The 22,785-nt window shown below is 41.7% G+C and overlaps 2 protein-coding genes across 11 annotated transcripts in view; both read left to right on the forward strand.

Moving 5' to 3' along the window:
• abcc9 (ATP-binding cassette, sub-family C (CFTR/MRP), member 9) overlaps positions 1-11,625 on the forward strand; it is a 59,508-nt gene extending 47,883 nt beyond the window's left edge. For 6 of the 10 annotated variants that reach the window (XM_048267565.1, XM_048267563.1, XM_048267566.1 and 3 more), the window contains 8 exons: positions 2,388-2,518; positions 3,055-3,133; positions 5,291-5,399; positions 7,503-7,606; positions 8,082-8,215; positions 9,239-9,301; positions 9,790-9,909; positions 10,663-11,625. In XM_048267565.1, coding sequence (XP_048123522.1) covers positions 2,388-2,518; positions 3,055-3,133; positions 5,291-5,399; positions 7,503-7,606; positions 8,082-8,215; positions 9,239-9,301; positions 9,790-9,909; positions 10,663-10,800 — 878 coding nt within the window. In that variant the 3' untranslated portion in view covers positions 10,801-11,625. Of the gene's footprint in view, positions 1-2,387; positions 2,519-3,054; positions 3,134-5,290; positions 5,400-7,502; positions 7,607-8,081; positions 8,216-9,238; positions 9,302-9,789; positions 9,938-10,662 lie in introns of those variants that run through there. The other 4 variants (XM_048267568.1, XM_048267571.1, XM_048267569.1 and 1 more) reach the window with 2 other exon arrangements.
• A 1,799-nt stretch (positions 11,626-13,424) lies between these two features.
• kcnj8 (potassium inwardly rectifying channel subfamily J member 8) lies at positions 13,425-18,761 on the forward strand. Its single transcript, XM_048268774.1, has 3 exons — positions 13,425-14,101; positions 17,186-17,495; positions 17,831-18,761. Exons 1-3 carry the CDS (start codon positions 13,752-13,754, stop codon positions 18,428-18,430), a joined length of 1,260 nt encoding a protein of 419 aa, XP_048124731.1. The 5' UTR covers positions 13,425-13,751; the 3' UTR covers positions 18,431-18,761.
• The last annotated feature ends 4,024 nt before the right edge of the window (positions 18,762-22,785 follow it).

A 22,785-nucleotide genomic window follows, 5' to 3' on the forward strand; every position in this document is an offset into this window, starting at 1 on the left:
GTGGCTATTAATTCTGAATAATGGAACACCTATGAAGTAGATCTGGTAAAAAGTTTAGTCACTGTTCCATATCAATGCTTACCAGTTGGGTCCCACCAATGGGAGACCAGTTAACATATAGCTGACCTATAGCTAAATGGGAGCTATAGGCTAACTGGTCTAATCCAGAAGGCGAATAAATGTATACCCCAAAATGTTTGTGTGTTCCTGTGAACTTAAAATATTTTCTAAGAGTGAAAGATCAAGAATCACCACATTTCAGTCTCCGAACCTGATGAAGCGCTAGGCGAAACGCGTTGTTCGTTCAAAAATAAATATTAAGTTAACAGTGATCAGTGTGCGGTGATTCTTGATCTTTCACTCTTGGATTATACTTACCTGCCTCACCTGCACCTGTTCAACTGAAGGTTTATGCACAGGGACACCTATGGACTGTTTGACTTACTGCTCTGAGTAAACCAAATATATTTGACGTTTATTTTTTTTACCATTCTCTGGCATTTTATCGATTAAACAACTTCTCGATTAATCGAGAAAGTCATTTACAGATGAATCGATTATTAAAATAATCATTAGTTGCAACCCTACTCCCCGTCTAAAGTGACTTACATATGTCAACTATATTACAAGGGATTATATTGTCCCCGGAGCACAACTTTTCAGGCTTCAGGCCACTGCACGCTAGCCCAGCTTCTTAACCTTTTTGCTACCACCGCAGTCCCATGTGATTGATGCTGCTGACCCTCTATCTCATTCGCTCCTCTCCCTCTCCGCTCCCAACGCAGGGACTGTTGAGACTGGGTTTACAGAAATCACATAAATAGACTCTGCGAACGTGAGGCCGCTTCTCGCTCTGATCCTGAAGATCCTGAAGGACCCGTTTCAGAGGACTCTGGGTGAAGAGTGAGCGAAATCTGAGCTGAAAAAGAGAAAGAGAGTCTACGGCATAAACAAACCCTAAAAGGACATTCTTTTCTTGCCTCGGAATATGTACACACACACACACTTACACACACACAAGCACGCGCACACACACACACTCACGCACGCGTGCACACACACACACACACACACACACACACACACACACACACACACAGACTGAGTCGGTCTGCTGCGATGGAGTGGTCCTCTGCCAAGATGAGCATTAGCAGTAAAGTCTACTAGCTCAGACAGCAGGGCTGTGTTACTGCTAGTGAGTATGGACTGTGACGTTGAGTTACTCATGCATCTCTCGGGGTGACCAGTAACGGGAATATCCTATCTGTCGTCATTTGTGTATGTGTTGGTCATGGCAGTAGATTTTAAACAGTGTATTTTAATGTGAGTGTAATTGCCACACTTTAAATCTTCTAAAATGCTTTGTACTTTAACCTGTCTGGTAGTAACGTACGTAACTAATTCATTTACACTTGTTTATTTTGCACGTCATTACAAGTCATATAGTAGCCTACATGTTATTAGAACTTGGACACAGGGGAAGGGCATGTCAGGACAGTCTGAGGACATGCCCAGACTCATGTTTGTGTAGTTTGGAGAACAGAAAAAGACCCTTTCTATCCATCCGTTAGGCGATGATGCAGTGTTTTAATGAAACGTTGGCCATTGCCAGTAAATCCCTGGTACAGGCCAAGTGGTTTTCCAGTTAGCTGAGGGCATTGTATGACGTGAACTTACTCATGCAGATATGAACGAAAAACAAAAAAAAATCAGGAATGTTCCTCTTGGATAAGGGACCTGTTTCAAAATAGAGGCTCTGATTTTAGGTGATCTCAGTGTTTATTTTAGGTGAATATTTGAGACCCATGGCTTTCTAGCCATGTAGGTCAACCCCTTTATGCCATGAAAAAATGTAGAATGATGAAGAGAATGTTTTTTTTTGTTTGTTTTTTTGTTTTTTTGCCAGGTGCTGTATTTGAAGTGGAACCATTTCAAAATAAAAGTTATTAGTGTACTCAAAGCAGCCAAAAATGGCTTCTCACTAGGGAATACAGTACATCTGTTTATTAGGGATAGCTGTGGGAGATACATCTATGTTAATATTCTTCTGGTTTTATGTTAGAATAGTTTGATTGATCGTGGATTGATTAATCTGTTGAAATATTTATGTCAAGATCTTATTATATTAGGGTAAGCTTTATTAATTCATCTTTCCATTTAGCACAGGGTTTTCATCTAATTATTCTATTAAATTAGATTATTAAAGAGAGAATGGCTTTTCGGATAACATGATTTCATTGTTTGATGAACTGACTGATATTCTCATCATGTCTAGCTTAGATGAGCTGTTAAGAAATCTCTGAGTTTAGGCCTACGTACAGTAATTGGGTGGCTCGCTCACATTGTTTGACGCACTCGTTGACTTTGCTCTTTGCAAAATGTTCCAGATGTTTCTCAGGTGCCGGATGACTGGCCTCAGCAGGGAGAGATTAAGATCCAGGACCTGTGTGTGCGCTACGACCCCTCGCTCAAACCCGTCCTCAAGCACGTCAGTGCCTACATCAACCCTGGACAGAAGGTGCATACTCTTCCTATAATAATAATAATAATAATAATAATAATAGTTATATATATAATTGTATTATTATTTTTTTATTATTGTTGTTATTATTAGTATTATTATAATTATTATTAATAATAATAATACAAATTAATTAATTAATTTATTTATTTATTTACAAACTCAAAGTCCATATTTAAAAAAAATACACACATACTGGACAAAGGGTTACCATTAATAAATTGTTTAACACACATTGAATGTTTACACAATGAATGCATAATGTTTTGTATGTTTAACAAAAATATGATTTTTACTCAAAATCATTCAAATTTGACTGAAATCGTTCATATTCGCCAAGAATGTTCACATGTTTGAACGCACCTCAGCTGTCGAGGCATGCCATACCCTGCTATCCTTGTCTGCCCAGTGTTTAATTTTCCATGTCAGTGTCACAGTTGGTTGAAAAGTGGGTCACATTCGAGGGCTGCTGTCTGAAGCTAGCAGTGCCCCAGTACTCATGTGTGGTGACCGTTGGCCTTTGACCTCTGTAGGTGGGCATCTGTGGGCGCACGGGCAGTGGGAAGTCCTCCCTCTCGCTGGCTTTCTTCAACCTGGTGGATGTTTACCATGGTAGTGTGTGTGTGTGTGTGTGTGTGTGTGTGTGTGTGTGTGTTTAGAAGGTTGGTGTATTTGAGTGTGTGTGTGTGTGTGTGTGTGTGTGTGTGTGTGTGTGTGTGTGTGTGTGTGTGTGTTTTGATGCACTTGGGCACACAAGAAGACAAAGTTGGCAAGGCAAAAGTACAGTTAGTTTTTAAAGCACACACTATGATTCAGTCAGATAAGGAGCAAGTATGCAGGCGCATCCAGACAAGAGTTAAATGAGGACAAGGCAAAAACTCCAAATCTGATGAACTTACAGTGGTTGAAAAACAGAATCAGACACGAACACATGATGCCTCAGCGAAACTTGAATTACATAACAAGATAAACCAGCAGTGATCAGAGAAGCTGATCAAAGCTCACAATGTCAGTGAAGATTGGGGTCTAGTGACCGGCAGTTAAATAAGAAATAGAGTAGAAATAGTGTTATGAATAGAAATAGAATGTAATGAGTAGAAATAGAATGTTACGAGTAGAAATAGAATGTTATGAGGAGAAAATTAGAGTGTTATGAGTAGAAATAGAATGTTATGAGTAGAAATAGAGTGTTGAGTAGTGTTCCACTCTTCACTCTGTCTTTTTATTCATAGTTTTTCAATGCATCTGCAAAACAGCTAATAGCTAACAGCTACCAAGGTATGCAGATCCTCTTATCTACTTGGGAGATAGGGGTCCCCAGGGATTGGCTCAGAGCTCTACACGCTCCCACACATACACAAAGCTGCTCACAAACCTCTATGTTTCGGTGGCAAGCTTTATATCAGTATGTAGTTTATATCTATAAGATCCTCAAGATCCATTAATTCGTTATAATACAATGCTATCGCTGCCCAGTTTGAGTACATACACACACACACACACACACTCACACAATCATACACTCACTAACTGAGACATCCATTAAAAGGCAAAGAGGAAATGGCATACACATTCACTCACTCACACACACACACACTCATCTGCGCCATAAAGAAGAAATAATGTACAAAGTGGGGAGGGGAGGGGGGCTACTCCATGCCATTTGGCCTTTGTGTGCTTTCTCCTAATCCCCATTCCCATCTGATACAGTAAAACTTTATCCACGCCAGAGACTCCTCCAGTCCGATCTCAGCTTCCTCTGTTTATGGTGGGCTGTGTATGGTCACTGTCACCCTTGACAGGCTTTGATGATGTAATATAGCCAGCCCATATCACCGCCAGGCAGGCTGGGAACTAGGAACTGGGAACTGGGAAATAGTCAGTTGGAATCCAAAATGGGAGCCCAGTTGAAGTCATAGCTCTGTTTGCGGTTTGCGTTCCAGGTTAGGACAGAAGTCACCGTTTTGCATTTCAGAGCGTTTAAGCTAGCGGTGATATAAATTCACTAATTGTTATGAATTATTCTCCACACCAAGGCCTTATTTATGGCATCCTCCAGCAGATTAAGATCCAATCGAAAGCAAAGCCAAATGAAACGATATACAGCTAGCTTTCCAGCATGGCCTATCCTGACTCAAATGAGATAAACTCTAGACAGGCCATCTCCTTATAAAGCCATAGACTAAAACCTCAGTGCGGTGATGTTTGAAATATGCACTCCACGTGTGAGTCCCACTCTTAGACAGTGGTAGCACGCGGCATTTTTCATTAACGCTTCTGTAAATGAGATCTCCAGCATGACATAAACACCAAGCCCACAAATGATTGTTAAACTTTATGGAACAACAGTGAGCGTGAGTACCCTGCTTGTATGGAAAGTACAAGTAGATGGACAATGAGTGTCCTCAAGAAACTGGAAACAAGGAACTGTCACAAATACTTAAAAGTCTAAAACAGTCAGGGCACCCAAATAATCCAAGTTACAACATTTTTTTTTTTTTCAACTTTATTCTTCAACCATTTTTTTTTTTTGTAATGAAATTAGTTGGAATGGGCGACTATTTTTTTGAGGACTGAGTTACTTCTTCAGATTGGTTGTTAAGGCTTACAGTGTTTGTGTGTCTGGGTGTGTGTGTGCTACTGTGGCTTGTGTGTCTTGCAGGGAAGATTGTCATCGATGACATCTGCAAGCTGATTAAGTTGTGTTATCTTATTTAGATTGCCTGTTAAGTGTGTGTGTGTGTGTGTGTGTGCGTGCGTGTCCTACAGGGAAGATTGTCATCGACGGCATTGACATCTGCAAGCTGCCACTGCAGACGCTGAGATCCAGACTCTCCATCATCCTCCAAGACCCGGTACTCTTCAGCGGCTCCATCCGGTACGCGTGCGCGCGCACACACACACACACACACACACACACACACACACACACACACACACACACACACACTCACGAGTACTTGTGTACCATGCATGGATAGATGCACACAAGCATGAGGCGCACATAAACAGTGACCAAAGCAGCTGAGGATTCATGTTAACACAAGCAAGCTGGGCCAAGTTTAAATAAACACTCACTTCCTCGTCACGCAGTGGAAAAATGAATAGCTGTCTTGGATTTATGCCTGATCAGAAATATTCCTCCCTGGTCCACATTATCTGCGCTGTCCTCCTCTCCTACTCCCTTCTCTCTCTCTCTCTCTCTCTCTGTGTCTCTCTCTTTCTCCAGTGAGCTTAACTGGTTATCTAAATAAACAAGACACATAAATAAGAAAACACCCCCAAAATGGCAGCTGACAGGGACAAATGTGACCCTGATCTGGACCAGATTCGTCTGGGATCAGAGTCAGCCTCAGGCCAGATCTGGACTCGTATCAGCTGTTCCTGTTCCTGTCCACCCCATGCATTTGCTGCCTAGATAATGTGACTTCAGGCGGATATAACCAGAGGCCTCTACATAAAAAAGACAATGATATACTGTGTGTGTGTGTGCACAGCGCGTTTGTGGACTTTGCCACCGTGCTGCGCTGACATAGAGTTGGTCTGGTCCCACAGCTTGAACGTTTGCAGGATAATTTATAGATCCGTAAGTGGAGTGTTTGTTATAAAAAAGACAAGGCACATGTGCTGTTTGTTTAGAAAGACGTTCTCAGGCTCTAACGAGTGAGGAGAGAGAGAAGGAACGAAATTAGAAGGGGAAAAAAAGGAGAGCAGGCCTCAGGGACGTTGTGGAAGAGTTTGGGACAGGCCAGTTGCCATGGTGATGTTTATGTGAGCGATGGAAGCGTACAGAAGGCTGGCCTGTGTCTCCTCCTCCTCCTCCTCCTCCTGGTGGATCTGCTAATATGGCAGTTATTGGCAGTTATACTGGGTGCCATAGGTAGATGGCGGAAATCAAATGTTCTCACACAGACTAGGGGCCTAGCTCACAGAGCCTGCGGCCCCTCTCTTTTTTTTTTCTGTACTGTTGTCCAAAACATCCCCTCGTTCACTATATAGTGTATGCCATATATAGGAAATAACTGTATGGGGGTTATTGACTATATAGGGCTGCACTGTGTAGTGTTTAAAGGTGCTCTAAGCAATGCCACACATTTTTTAGGCTAAAACATTTTTTGTCACTTACAGTAAACATCACCTCACCATCTGCTAGTTGCCTGTGTCCTGAATACACTGTAAAAAAACGCGATCTCTGTGGACAGCCCAGGCTCCAAAAACAGCAACAAAAACAACCTTGCCCATAAAAACATAACAAACTGTTCCAGCAAATCACAGACAAGATGCTCGTTTAGGAGAGTTTCAATTGCACGGGAGGGAGGGGGAGGAAGTAGCGAGCTAGCTCTCGGTTTTGTTTGAATGTCAACAGAAGTGACGTTACCCAGCATCACTTAGAGCACCTTTAACTATATCTTGGTGAGTCTCAATGTCGTACACGATGTTGTGAATGAGTGGATACCATGAACACAGGGAGAGTCTCAGAGCTAAATCATTGGGTCAGTGTCCCAGGTGTTACTAGCCAACGTCATTGCTTATCTTGGGTAATCGTGAGCCTTATTTATTGCTTCAAATCTTTCATTAGTTTACCTGATAAATCACAGTGTCTCATGGGGTAATTAAAACAAAAATTACGGGTACTGAAAAACATTTACCTAATGAGTGAGTATACTAGGAAGCATCCTCATTTGTGGTTTGGAGGATCTGGAAGAGGATGGCCTTAGTCCAGGCTTTCTGGTTTCGCCTGTTATGGTCATCCTCCCGTGTTTAACTGCAAGGCCCTTAGGAAGCACTGAACAAGAAACATGTAACACAATCGAAGATCTAAAAAAAGCTCTGAGAATGCACTTCGCTTTGTTTGTTGTTGAAATGTTATTTATGATGGTGGTGGGTGGTAGCGCCCTCTATGATATAATATGGTGCACAGGTGTCTTTGGCAATACTGGTACATTGTTTCTGAACACATGATGTGAACTCTGTTGAACAGGTTTAACCTAGATCCAGAGCGCACCTGCACTGATGACAGACTGTGGGAGGCACTGGAGATCGCCCAGCTGAAGAACATGGTCAAAGCACTGCCGGGAGGACTAGGTACACATTCACTAATTCATTATTATTCATCTATGAACAGGATCAATACACTACCTTCATGCACTCATCAAGTCTCAACATTTGAAAGCATTTTTGTCTTAGGAGGACCATGGTGAATATGTTTTATGTAATTTTTTTCAGATGCAAACTTTGTATATGCACAGAATATTACAATATATTTGGTATATTTAGTATGCTAATTTGTCTAGGATACTGACACATGTTGATGTGATGTGAATGCATTGGGTAGTAGCTTAGCATAAGCATTAGCATAAGTGCTAAATGTGCCTCAGAAATTCATTGAGTATAGCTCTTGGAAATTCAACAAGTATAGCTCTCATTTTCAATAATGCTGAGATGAATACAGTGAATTAAGCTAAAACAAACAAAAAAAAAAAAAAAAAAAAAAAAAAAAAACATTTTAGAAAAATAATTATTATGTTAACCTCATGTGGATGTGGTCTGTGGTCTGTAGATGGTGTCGTGACCGAGGGAGGGGAGAACTTTAGTGTCGGCCAACGGCAACTCTTCTGCCTGGCTAGAGCCTTCGTCCGCAAGAGCAGCATCCTCATCATGGACGAGGCAACCGCCTCCATCGACATGGCAACGGTAGGCTATGATCTCCAGGGTAACATCTGTGACAGCAATCATCTGTGGCTCGTATAACTGTTGTATTGTATACAATCTGTATTCATCAAAAAATTACATTTATTCATTTAGCAGACGCTTTTATCCAAAAGGGACTTAGCAAAAATGAGGAATAGCATTCAAGCTGCAATGCAGAGGAGACCTTCTCCTCTGGGTGGAGGGCCAGGGGCCAAAAATAAGCATTTGTGTATATTATGCCACTTTATGTTAAATTGAATCATATTCTTGTCAGTATGCCACTGCCTCAGACAGTGCTCTAAGGTGTCCCCAGCTACTCACTCATGTCATGGGCCTGCTGACATCAGCTCTCCAAGCAGCTAACCCTTAAAAAAACAGTTGAGACAGAAATTCCCAGTGGCTGACATACGTTTAGGACTAACAACGCTGGCCAAAAAAATACAGCACAGGCTTTATGTGGCCCTTGGGCCCTAAATCGGGCACTCCTGACTGTAGAAAGTCTTGGCAATGTTTTTGTCTGGGCACAGGGAAAGTGCCAAGTGGCTCTGATTATTTTACCAGAGCAGATGGCACTCTGACTCTATCAGATTTCCTCGAGTTGGCATGGCATGGGCAGTGCCAACATGTTGTACCAACTGTTCCCTACCAGGGCCTCATGAGCAATCTGTGGTCATCAGCTCAGACCAAACAAATCAGCACTTCAGTGTCCAAGGAGCTCCAAATGAAGGCTTGATGCCAAAACAAGTTTTAAATGTTTCAAATGATCAAGTCATGAAAATAAAGGCTTTTTAACAGATTTGGATCTTCAATGTTTTACCATCCAAAAAGCACCTCAAATATACAGCTAATTCCATACATATATACACCCTGCCATAGAATAATACAATTGTATTCATTTGTTTGTTTGTTTACTTGTTTGTTTGTGTATATGTACTATATGTTTATTTATTTATTCTGTTGTTGTTTTGTTGATCCATAAGCTTCAGCTCAAAACAATAGATACATGTCTTTCTACTCATTTAACAGGAAAACATTCTTCAGAAGGTGGTTATGACGGCATTTGCTGACAGGACTGTGGTCACCATTGCAGTAAGTTGATACTTTTGCTGATCCTCTCTCCAAAAAAGACTGGTGAAGCATTCCCTCTCCTCCCAAACACAGGCTATCTGAAAGTCCTATATCCGTAAACTAACTCAATCTGAAGCTTGTAGCACTTTTAAGTTTTCAGATTTTTCCTCTTTTCCGTATGTTTCCTTTCCTATTTCAGCCATATCACTCTGCCTTTTTTAACCAAACTGGTGGGAAGAAAAACGGCATTGACAGCAACAACCACTCAGTCTGCCTGCCTGCCTGCCTGCCTCTCTGATGGTTTATTGAGATGAAAGCACTAGCAGCAGTTAGAAGGCTTTGTCTTTGCTCGCTTGCTTTCTGTCATTCTTATCTTCCCTTCCTCTTCTTTTTCCTCCTCTTTTCCCCCTGTCTCACTGTCTTCTTCATCTGTCTGTTTCCCATGTCTGTCTGTCTCTCTATCTCTCTCTGCCTGTCTGTCTACCTGTCGTCGTGTCTCTCCTTCACAGCACCTGGTTGCCTCCATTCTGGAGGCGGAGCAGGTGCTGGTGTTCACCACGGGGATTTTGGTGGAGTGTGACAGTGCGGCCAACCTGCTAGCCCAGCAGGACAGCATCTTCAGTGAGCTTGTGAGGACTCACAAGTAGCCCCTTCTCTTCCCCCAGTCAACGTCACATACCTTCCTGCCATTCAGCCACCGCCCACTGCGCTGGACACCATGGTTGGTACCACCACTAACACCGCGATGCTGCCATCTTGGGTCTAGGTGCAGCGGTGGCACACAGTCACAACATCCACCATTTGTGTTGGCCAGCTCCATCTCCGTGTTGACGGACACAGTTGCACTGCAGGTTCCTGCTCTGGCAGTGACTGCTGACTGCAACTGTTGTCTTTGAGCCAGCGGCTGCACCTGCTACCAGAGTTTAAACTTTAAACTGGGTCACCATACTGTATACACATTCATGTTCATTTTCTCTGTAACAGCTAGTGTGTTGGCGTAGTGAGTATGGGTCTGTTTTAAAGTATAGTACCCATGAGTATCTTGATTTTTTCAGTCTTGCAATATCTTATGTATAGCTCAAATTAAGAAATGACTCTACAGAATAAAACTATTTTGACTCCACACACTCGATAAAGGGAACTTCTCCTGAAGTATTTGTAGGTGCTATGTTTTGAAATCTGGAGATGTGAACTTATTTCATTAGATCATCAGGCTACTTAATCTACTTGCCATAGTGGTAAGACTATTTTTCTTTTTGGGACAGTGGAGTTGTCTTCTTACTTTAAGTGGCATTACTGTTGTTACATCAGTCAAACCATGGTCTCTCACTACTAGCTGATTAATGTGTGTGTGTGTGTGTGTGTGTGTGTGTGTCTTCCAGCATCGTGTCCACACCATCCTGACAGCTGATCTGGTGATTGTAATGAAACGTGGGAACATCTTGGAGTACGACAAACCAGAGACATTACTCGAACAGGAAGGCGGCCTCTTTGCTTCCTTTGTCAAAGCGGACATGTAGACCCTTCTGAGTCGTCCAAATCATTGTCTGTCTCTCCCCTTTTCCTGAACTTTACTAAGGACATGGACAAGGGGACTTTTATTACAAACATTTTACACCATATCAAAATCACAGGATATCCAAAATGTACTGTATTTTTTGACACTTGTTTTTCTATGCATGGTACTGCCGTATTTGTTCACGTTGTAAAAACAAACAAACAAACAAAAAAAACGTCACGCACGTCACACCACTGTTTGCCTTACCAAGACAGTTAGCCTATTAACACTCAATGCTATTTATTTTGAGCTGAACAAGAGCCATGCAAGGCTTGGGCTAATTTGTGACTCGTCAAATGGCTGCTTTAAAGGATTATAGCCTTTTTTATATAAACACTCGTAGTCCTTAACATGTTAACTATATTATCCGTATTATCATTGTCTCATGAAATATATTGGTGTATATGCATTATATGTTATTTTTCGTACTCCTATCCAAGAAGATGTTTTAGGAATTGACTGGTACAAACACTGTACAGGATTGTCGGTCCGATCGTTGACCGGCAAACTGTCTGTCTGTCTGTAATGTGCAATGCTGAATTTTTATGTTAGCCCTGGGTAAGGTGGACACTCCAAAGAGCTCACTCTCTTAAAGCATTGACTTCACCCAATGGGTGATTTGTGATTTCTTTTGTATAAAAACAAAAAAAAACACACAACAGGCACATACTGTAGTTTACGTTGCTCTAATCCACTGGCTATTGGTTCTGTAGTCTGTGTTTGAGAGATTCGAAACAGTATTATTCTTAGCAGTAAATAAAGTATTTAGAGCACTTGCTTTCCTGGAGAGTGGAGTATCTGTTCATTCTGTACCCATATATATTTAATTTCATGTTATCAATGAAGATTTTATATTATATTATTGAGAAATGTGTACCTTTAGCCTGAGTGCCAAACTGTGTCATGAAAGCATTTGTGATGACTTTGAGTATATAGGCCATATTCTACACTTGGCCTCATTTAATTTTATCTGCCATGATGACACACACGTGCCACTACTCTTGTCACATAAACTCACATACATTTTTTTGTGTACTATATCTTATTACATGGTATCTTGTTTATAACTATGTTGCCTTTGTTTTTCACACTCTGAAGTCTCGTAATCACCCTTCCATGGTCCGAGCTACACAAGAGAGGGGCTGTTTTGGCACAGTGATGTAAAATCTCATTTGCACTCGCTGTTCGTCTCGTTCAGGTGGTTTATTTAACGCCTCTGTGAGTCCCCCCCCCCCCCTATCTCTCTCTCTCCCTCTCCCTCTCTCCAAGGCCCCTGGCTGCATGTCCTTGGATGAGGCAGTGTGGATTAACCCTTTAATATCCTCTCGAGTGCAATTGCTCATGTGTAATGCAAGTCATTATAGCCAAGTATGTTCTTATGCAAAGTATTTAGACTGACATGGTTTGTGTATATATGTTGTTTATATATGTGCGACAACCTGTTTTTGAATGTTGAGGGTAATTTTAACTTCCATTTGGGCTGTCATCTTCAGGGTTGCTTGTACTATGTTTTGTTTGTGCTTCTTGTTTGCTTTGCTTGCTTGGCCTAAGTGAGTTAACAGCATCACTGTCAGTGTTTGGTGATTTCAGAGATCTGGAGAAGTGTGTATGTTGGGATAACCTCATGGGTATCATGACTTTTGAAAGGCGGTCTTCCTCTGGTAGTCTTGGGTTGGGGGGTATCTGCAGAGTTTCACAAGGTCAGCTGACAGGCCGTGGAATGCCAGGCCACCTTGTACACAAATCACACTTGTCATAGCATAAAGCTTTTTCCCTGTGAACAGCTTGCTCCAAAGCTCTTGGTAGTCAAGTGTCAAGTGTGTTTCAATAGGACTCTTATAGTCTTTTTTATTATTTTTTGTGATGGGCACTGTCTTAAATGTACATATGTAATTATTTTGTCATGACTGATTAAACATTTAACAGATCTGTTTTACTTTGTGCCTTTATCAATAATTTCTTACTACTGATCTTGCATATAGTGTTGTTGCCATTCAATGTTATTGCATCACTTGTATGTCCATAAGAGTTTCACCGAATATTCACAGTGTGAATATTTTCCCCAGCTCCACTCATCACTCTTGAGAATAAAAGTGATTTTCAGAGACGGATCCTGGTTACAACATAAGAAAGATAGATAGTGTTTGCAACCAATACTGTAGAGACAGCGTTTCCTTATTGTGCTGATTGCCATTATCAATGACTACATGGCGCCTCCTGGCGTGCAGTTTAGCGTCGCTGAAGAGAATTATCCATTGCACCAATTTCTAATTAGCCTATTCGATTTTAGAATCGGGAATTTGTTAATTTTATAGCATTTTATTTATATATAGCCTATATATACATATAACAAATACTAAACTGGGCTACGACTAATTGTCAGAATAAATTCCAACCATATGATTTTGACGCATCTTACAATTAAACCTATTTCAGTGAATGAGCCAAATAAAGTCATAAATATCCAATAAGTAACAGTATACTTTTATCTCAACATCTTGATCTTTGGTCCACATTCGAGGCATTAATTCGGTGTTACCGCCCATTTGCAGTAGCCTACGTCAATTGGACTGAGGATGTGTCGGGATAAGTGAAAACTCCAAAGCTAAGAAAGTTTCTCGAAGGCACCAGTCAGCTAAATTTATAGATTATACGTCAACAATCTATGGCGAGATTGAAGTGAAAATGATTGAAGCATGTGGTTAGCGTTACTGCTCAGGTAACTTTTTTGTTTTGTGGTGGGAGAAGATGCGCTGAAGACTTGAATACGTGTAGAATACGGATTGATATCAACTGAGGGTTTTTCTCCTATTTGCGGGTGACGGATACGATTTTCCAACTTATTATCTTTTTATCGTTTTGTTTATAGTTATCAGTGGTATTTATATATTATATATGTAACTTTTGGCAAAGATGCTGGCACGAAAAAGCATAATACCCGAGGAATTTGCCCTACCGGCACTTGCGTCGCGTATGCCCCGAAAACCTGTCTTCAGAGACCGAGTTAACAAAGCGCGTTTTATCGCAAAAAATGGCTCTTGCAACTTGGCACACAAGAATATTCGTGAGCAGGGTCGGTTTCTTCAAGATGTATTCACAACTTTGGTAGACCTTAAATGGCGCTTCACACTGGTCATCTTCACGATGACGTTTCTTTGTAGTTGGTTACTTTTTGGCATGGGTTGGTGGCTTGTTGCTTTCGCCCACGGAGACCTGGACCCTCACCGCGGATCCGGCATCGATAAATGTGTCACTGCTGTTACGTAAGTGCATCTTGCAATACATATTTAAAAAGCTTATATTACATTAAATCTACTGTAGGCCCTACAGAATAAAAGTATTTGACTCCATACGCACTCGAATAAATGGAACTCTACAGACTGCAAATATTTGCAATTGTTTTGAGATCTGGTGATGTGAACTTTACTTAAATAGACAACTGTGCTAAAATTACTTTTTGTTGTTGGGGATGCAGTGTCATAAAAATATTCTGAATAATTGTCATACACATGTCATCGGGGTCATTGTAAGCTAAAATGTTAGGTGGGCATAATTGGGGGCGCAATTAACGCAATTAGGCAATCTTAATCATCATCATATTCAAAGACTTGGGGAGGGGGGCAATACCTTAAAACTAAAGTCTGTGTGGACCATAGTAAAAGTGGACATAGATTTAAAAAAAAAAAAAGCTGCCATCTTTGCCCATACAAGGAGATCCGGTATCTTGCGATTTTTCCTATGGGAAAATAACATGGACATTTATCGCACATGTAACTCGCGGGGACAAAGAAGTCTGATATGCGGACGTTTTGCTCTACACACTGTTGTCCTCTGCATTCGAGTGGGTGTTGAGATCTTCGGTAGGCCTACGTTAAGACGGTGCACTTTTATTTTTTGCTACCCCAGAGCAAACTTGCAGTGTAACTTGCCATATATACACTGTAAAATCTAAGGGACCGTTCGTTATTTATAAACGGGGTCACCGGAGGAAAATAGGGGAGGGTCATGTCTTTTTATTCTTTGATGAGGGGAGGGTCACCTAACTTTTTTTTTGTCTAGGAGGGAGGGTCACCCATCTTTTGTATTAATGAAAACAGCAAAAAATCAAAGTGGCTTGTTTGATTGTTGATTTCTGTCGCCATATAACGTTCTCTTTCGTTCCATAGCTCTGTCAACATTGAACAATGAAAATAAGGGAGATTTCCCGGGTTTCTCACGCAAAATGTCAACATTCGTCCCCATTAACGTTGGAAGGGTTGGAGCAACAAAGTAGCCTACTTTATTCACGCCTAACAGCCTATATCCATTTGGTCAACTTTATCCAGACCTATAAAAGCTAAATTTAACTTTGGTTTACTTGTATAGCCTAACTTTAAACAGTGTGCTTAACATAAAGCATACTTGTGCTTCATCCACACATCCAGCTCCTAACGTTTTGACAAGCATTTCTACCAATTGGCCTTGTTCCTGCCCATCTCTAGCTTTGCTGTCTCCATCCTTTCTGTTTTTTTTTTGTTTGCAAAAAAATATATAGTATTTATTGGTAACCAGCAACAAGTGCAATTTGTTAATCGCTGTTATTCTCTCTCCTGCCAACAAAAATGTGTTACGTTCCAAGTAGCAGTGCATAATTCTGCTTCATAAAGTTGAACAAATACATTTGGTCATATAAATAGCCAGTTTATGGTCTACAGTGTAGTTGGTAAGTTATGGTAGGCCAACTTGGAGTGAATATAGAGGGGGAATTCTTTGTCTAGCTGAGTAGCCTGGCAGGTGCGCACGTAGGCATAGCCTACGGCCGAATACTGCAAGCGCTAATGAATCGTGCTCTCACGACAACCACGTCGTTAACTTAAATAGGCCTAGGTTAACATCACTCTGAGTTCGCATTCAAGCAAGCAAAACGATGATTTGAATACATCTGTTTCACTGGAAGGGCAAGGTGTAACAACAGGACAAAACAGAGACAGGCCAGAATGCAGGACTAATGTTATGAGAGTATTACAGTAATATGGGATATTCTACGGGAAAATATTAAAACGACAAGACAGCGGGGAAACGTTAAAATGATAAACCCGGAAAAAGTTGTCATGTTAGGTATTTTTCGGTCCCTGTGATTATTTGTTAAATTGTGCAAACGGCCTTTTCAAGTCATTTGAGAAGGAAAGAGTGTAGCAAGCTCCCAAATTGACGCTCATCTGAGAAATTGAGTTTTGGATCATGTTCAGCTTCGGCGGCTTTAGCTACAATGACTGAGGAAGCCTAGAGACGAGTCCATAGCAACAAGTTCATGTGTTGAATTTGTTATTACCCAGTGTGCTTTGTTGAATGGTCTCAATGCTTTATTGTTTTATTTCATGTGAATACTTACTAGAGGAGTAACTTTTCAAGTAGGCTAATGCAGTTGCAGGAAGTGTGCATTTCGTTTCCATGCTTATTGTGTTTCCACAACAATGTTAGTGAGTAAATCGACTGAAATGGCCACCATCTTGGTGAAGTGTGATGTGTAAGATCAGAAAGCAGAGGTTGATTTTTCGGCAGCAGCCTATGTTGATGTGTTGTATCAGCGTGTAAGAGCGTGGGCGGAAGACATCGACAACTGGTCGGTGAGGGTCATGTCATCTTTGAAAATGCTGCTGGAGGGTCTTTGACAATTATATAACAGGCAGGGAAGGATCATGGAACTTTTGATCGAAGCGCTCAAAATCTCTCCGGTGATCCCGTTTATAAATAACGAACGATCCCCAATAGCTATCCTTACATATAATGTTTAGTAAGTATAACTAAGTTTTTGTCTTTTGTTGTTCATTTTGCCTTCTGAGATTACTTGCCTAAAATGAGTGTAATTTAAAGGTGAGGTGGAAAACATGATAATTTAAATGAGATAGCCTAAACTATACTTAAGTTGCTTAAGTTTTGCTACACTGTGAAGTTAGTTAGTTAACCTTACTTAACCTGTTAGTTAACCATAGTTTTAAAAAGCATGCAAACCGATTGCCCTTGAAGACTAATCTGTAATAGGATTTGCAAGTTGGGCAAACAAATGCTTAGTGTAGTGCACTTACACTACTGAGAATTCCTATTTCAGTAACACTCATTTTAGGCAAGTAGGCTAATCTCAACAAAAGACAAAAACTGAATTCTACTTATTAGAACATTTTAAGTAAGGAAAGCTATTATTACAGTGTTAGCTTCAATTAACACCCTGATCTCCTTATATTAGCAAAGATGGCAGCTTTGGGTCCTTGTGGTAGGCGAACTTCAGAAGTCTAATTGGTGCTTAATCATGGTATGCTTTTTTAAACTTCCGCTCTATTTGCTTTACCCCATCCTCTTCCGCTGTCCAGATCTTTTACTTCCGCCTTCCTCTTCTCCATCGAGGTCCAAGTCACCATCGGCTTCGGCGGGCGCATGATCACGGAGCAGTGCACGGCAGCCATCACGGTCTTGATACTGCAGAACATCGCGGGCCTGATCATCAACGCTGTGATGCTCGGCTGCATCTTCATGAAGACGGCACAGTCGCACCGCCGCGCCGAGACGCTCATCTTCAGCCGCCATGCCGTCATCGCTGTGCGCAACAACCGCCTCTGCTTCATGATTCGTGTGGGGGACCTGCGCAAAAGCATGATCATCGGCGCCTCAGTGCGGCTACAGGTGAATCTGACGATACGATATGTGTCGCGATACTGAGCTTACAATTCGATATATCGTGATATATTGCAATAGCAGCGATACTGTATATTATTTGATCGAAGTTTCACAAAAACTGTGCCAATATTTAAAAGACACCACCATGTGCATAGGATTTAAATTATAAACAAATTAAGTACATAAAGTGTTTCTGTAAAATCAACACAGTATTGCTAAATTAAATACCACAATATCATTCAAGTGTATCAATATTTTCTTACACCTGCACTGCAGGTGGTTACTTGAGTTAGTCACATATAAAGGCTGTGTATTGATATTTTGTTACATCTGTACTACAGGTGGTGCGCAAGACCACCACACCCGAAGGGGAGGTCATCCCCATCCACCAGATCGAGGTGCCGACCGAGAGCGCTGTGGCCGGGAACAACATCTTCCTCCTCTCGCCACTCGTCATCTGCCATGTGATCGACAAGAACAGCCCACTGTACGACCTCTCGGCCATGGAGCTGCAGTGCAGCGACCTGGAAGTGATCGTGATCCTGGAGGGCGTGGTGGAGACCACAGGCATCACAACGCAGGCGAGGACGTCCTATGTGACGGAGGAGATTCAGTGGGGACACCGCTTCGTTCCCATCGTGACGGAGGAAGAGGGCGTGTACTCGGTGGACTACTCCAAGTTCGGGAACACTGTGAAGGTGGTGACGCCACGATGCAGCGCCCAAGAGCTGGACGAGAAGCCTTCCATCCTCATCCAGACGCTGCAGAAGAGTGAGCTGTCGCACCAGAACTCACTACGCAAGCGCAACTCCATGCGGCGCAACAACTCCATGCGGAAGGTCAATGCCACCACCGGAATGCGCCGGAACAACTCCTCGCTCGCCGTGCCTAAGGTGCAGTTCTTCACACCCGAGGGGAACCAGAATGTGGCCGTCACATGACATGAGGCCTCCCCAACGCCGCAGTCAACGCCGATACCGCTGTGGCTCAGCAGAGGTTCACTCCTACACACATTTGGGGTGCCCCCCACCCGCAAACGACTCTCGTTATCACTGCACCCACTCTTTACACGTATACTCATAATTTCCTCTTATATCAAAGGAAATTCATAGCACACATTCACCTGCCTGAGGGGGAAAAAGTTTTCACTACTAATACAAACGACACATTGTTCATTCACACTCATAAGCCCATACATCTCACCATGTTCTTTCACTGCTGTAAAAATGAATGTTGTTTTGGCATTAAAATGACACTAAATGAGAAAACACAGCACTTACGCATTATTTGCATCTCTTTCTGGTTTAAAAGCTGTGCAACCTTTCATTGTTAGGCAGGCATATCATAGGTAGAGAAGTGAAGATTGTTCATGTTTCAATGATGGCTTAAATCACCAGAAAGGGATTATGTCTTTTCTGAATGCATTGTAATAATGATATGGTACGATTACTCAAAACACGACAGGTTTGTGGAAATCAATTTTTTAAAGGCACAACGTTATATAAGTAGCAAGCTAACTAACAGCTGTACAAACATCAATAAGACCACAGTTGACACATATAAACCAGCTAGCCAGTGAACTGATGCACTTCAACGATATGTTTGCTGAGGTCATGTTGTAAAATCTGTTAACATTGTTCACATTATCTGACCCCAGAGCACTGAAGTGTCCAGTAAACAGCCTGGGCATCTGGTGGGAATGATAGGTGTGTTTCTTTCTTCCACATGACAATATACTATTCAAAATGGAAAAGAAGATATAAAAACTGTGGTTACTATACCTTACCAAACTCTTACCTTATACCAAACCCTGCAATAAGACAAAAAAAAAACTGTCAATAAATACTTAAGTTTGCACACTTCTTCAATCTTTCTTGTTTTGTGATTTGTGTTTTTGTGTTGTCATGAATAAAACACACACACACACACACACACACACACACACAAAACAAAGATTCAAGAAGTGTGCAGACTTTTTAAACATGTATAAACCCTGCAACCATGCCTTAAATCTGCATCATGTATACGCTGGCATATTTTATATCCCTGTTTCCTTCAACCATATCTGTATTGTTTTTGTTTTGTGTTCTTCAGATATACACAGGAAAAGTGTTAAATCCCTTGTGGTATAAGTAGGGTATTTTACACAGTTGCTGGTCCACAACCAAGCCTGTTGAACATTACACAACATGACACAAGATACAGAAGCAATTCCCAATTGGCTGGCAGCAGTTGCAAATGTGTCGCATCTTGTTGTACCCTGGGTCTGTAAAGACCCTCTTTCACGGTACAACATGCAGCGAGTAGCCTGAATCATAGATATTAAAAAGCTAGATACCGCACGTAAATAGAACTAAAATAGAGCTAGAACATACGTAAATAACGCCGCCATCATGGTGGGGGCAACAATCACTGGGAGCCAATGGAGAAACATGTGACTGACTGGAAATCAGACAGGTGTGTCTGATTGCCGGCAAGTGTTGCCCAGTAAGGTGTTTGGCCCCTGAAATATGGCGGCCGTATATTACGTATGCCACCTCGACGGACAATGTGGTTTATAGCTTTCTAATATCTATGGCCTGAATACCCAACCAAAGAACCAAAGCAACAACCACAAAAAAAACTTCTTCTTTTTCTTTTGCTGAGATCTGAGAAAATACCACAAGTAGGGTTCGTTTGGTTGTGCGGACTACGTCGAAGGCGGAGGGAGACCAGCTGACCAGTCCAGCCAAGTAGTTCCGTCATTTCTTACGAGCTACGTGAAAGAAAGTCGGTTTTCACCACTTTGAAGTTTCCAATGTGATAAGCATGCCATGCATGGGTCAGGCTAATTGTTTTCTGATTAGATTATCTTCCTTTGAAATGGGACTCTGTGAAGTTCATGAGTGCCATTAACAACACTGAGTGAAAGACATGGGGCAAGGTAAAATGCCAAGGAAGTTCACAAAAAAAACCCCATATAACTTCATGCACTTTCCTCTCTTCCCTCCTCTACCCCTTCTTCTACCACTTTCTCCTACTACTACACTTTGACTAGTACTTCTCACTTCTGTACACATCCTCTAGTAATAGTATTGATTGATGAAGTACTAATTCCTACCTCTCCTTTGTCTCTGCATTGTAGCCTGAATGCTATTTTGTTTGTCGCTTTTGATAACAGCATCTGCTAAATGAATACATGTAAATGTTATTCCTACCTAAGGTCTCCTCTGCATTGTAGCTCGAAGGTTATTGCTCATTTTTGTGAGTTGCTTTGGATAAAAATGTCTAAGTAAATGTAAATGTAAAGCACTTTGCGTGCCTTAAAGAGCACTTTATGAATGCAATGTGTTGTTGTTGATGTACCTGTAACTAAAAGTTCTACACGTGCATATATATTTACATATTATCTGTAAATATATTATCCCGTACGTTATCTCCCGAACCCACTCCCCTCTCTCTCCCTCAGTCAGTTCCTGGGATCTCCTCACTGTCTTGTCAAATAAAAGCTAAAAAGCACTAAAAGTATGTTTGTTTGTTTGTTTATTGTTAGAGACAAAGCAAAGTGGGGATTTGTACACACTGATAGTCATCCAATTTGGGACTGTGATACAATGTTGTGTTGTTCTAAACCTTTTTATACTTTATTTATGTTTAACCTTCATTCATGTTTATCATAAACCTTGTTAACCTTTATTCTTGGCTCAAACTGTATATCAGCAACGATTTGAAATGGGTAATAATCACCACTCACACAATCAAAAAGACACAACAAAGACTCAACTACCTGAGGCAACTGAATTAGTTTCATGTGAGCAAACCTGTTAGGGCATTTCTACAAAGCCATCATTTCTGTGAGCAAACACCTGTTAGGGCATTTCTATAAAGCCTAGCGACCCACCACCGCCCTATGACAACTCTGCCCGGATTCCTGGCCCGTACTGCCTAGCGATCCACCACTTGCCTATGACAACTCCTAATCCCCTGAACAATTCCATTTCCTAGACTATTTGAACTTTCTGACACTAAATCTGAATTAATGCATTATCATACCGGATATGTAACCATCCCACCTCTTGTAACATTCACAGGTGGGTTTAAACACCATGTTCCATTCTCTACACCTGACTAACATTTGTCATGTATACAGACCTTACTGTCCTGTAACTGACCCTAGGCAGATGGGTCAGGCCCTTGAGTCGTGGATCTGCTTGAGGTTTCTTCCTATATGTATCTCCAATTCTAGGAGTTTTTCCCCTGTTACCCATGGGCCTTCTTTTCTTTCTTTTCTTTCCTTTTCTCTGATTGTCTAAAGCGCCATGAGACATGTGTAATGTTTTGGCGCTCTATAAGTACAATTAGATTGAAATTGAAATTGAAACTAGAAAATGTAATTTCGAGGAAATTACCAGTGCATGAAAATATAACTATATGAACTCTGAACTCACACTATACTGACTTTGCACACATTCACTCCTCAGCACTCTCAAACATTTCCCAACTCTGAACTCACACTATACTGACTTTGCACTCATTCACTCCTCAGCACTCATGACCCCCCACACACACACACACACCCACACACACCTACAAGACTTTTAGCACTTTTACATCCCTCTCCCTATGCTACAGACAAAACACACACACACACACACACACACACACACATATCTGACTTTCTCCAACTTTTGCACACTTTTTATTTATTATTTTTGATTTCTCCTCCATCTACCCATGTCCTTGATTGCCTAGCCTTCTGCCCCCCACCCCCATCCCCAACACACACACACTACATCATCACTGTCATCACTTCACATACATACAGCACTCCTCTACATACTTACAGCACACTGCCCCCACCTACCCACCTACACACTACACACACACACACACACAGTCACTGCTCCACTCCACTCCCGCCCACACACACATCTTCACTGTCATCACTCACATACATTACATGCCCCCTACATACACACAGCACATTATTTCATCAGGAAGCTTCTCCAACACACATCCCCAACATACTTACAGCACACTGCCCCCACCAATACACAGCACATTGTCTCATGAGGAAGCTTCTCCAACACACATATTGCACACTGCCCTCTCCCCCACATACACAGCACACTATCCCATCCCCCTGTCATCCCCCAACACACACACCAAGACCCCTGGCAGTTGGGTTAGCCCCCTTGAGCAGTGGGATCTGCCCAAGGTTTCTTCCTTTGGTAAGGGAGTTTTTCCTTGCCCCTGTTGCCTTTGGGTGCTCCTTTGTTGGTGCCCCCACCCAATCCCAATCCTCCCCACCTTTTTT

This window comes from Alosa alosa, chromosome 17 (assembly GCF_017589495.1).
Source record: "Alosa alosa isolate M-15738 ecotype Scorff River chromosome 17, AALO_Geno_1.1, whole genome shotgun sequence".
NCBI classification, from domain to species: Eukaryota; Metazoa; Chordata; class Actinopteri; order Clupeiformes; family Clupeidae; genus Alosa; species Alosa alosa.

What these genes read in the sequence shown, in the direction of transcription:
- kcnj8 (XM_048268774.1), top strand. Translation starts at nt 13,752, where the DNA reads ATGCTGGCACGAAAAAGCATAATACCCGAGGAATTTGCCCTACCGGCA. An exon ending in AAATGTGTCACTGCTGTTAC is followed by an intron (nt 14,102 to 17,185) that starts GTAAGTGCATCT and finishes TCCGCTGTCCAG; the next exon opens with ATCTTTTACTTCCGCCTTCC. An exon ending in GCGCCTCAGTGCGGCTACAG is followed by an intron (nt 17,496 to 17,830) that starts GTGAATCTGACG and finishes TCTGTACTACAG; the next exon opens with GTGGTGCGCAAGACCACCAC.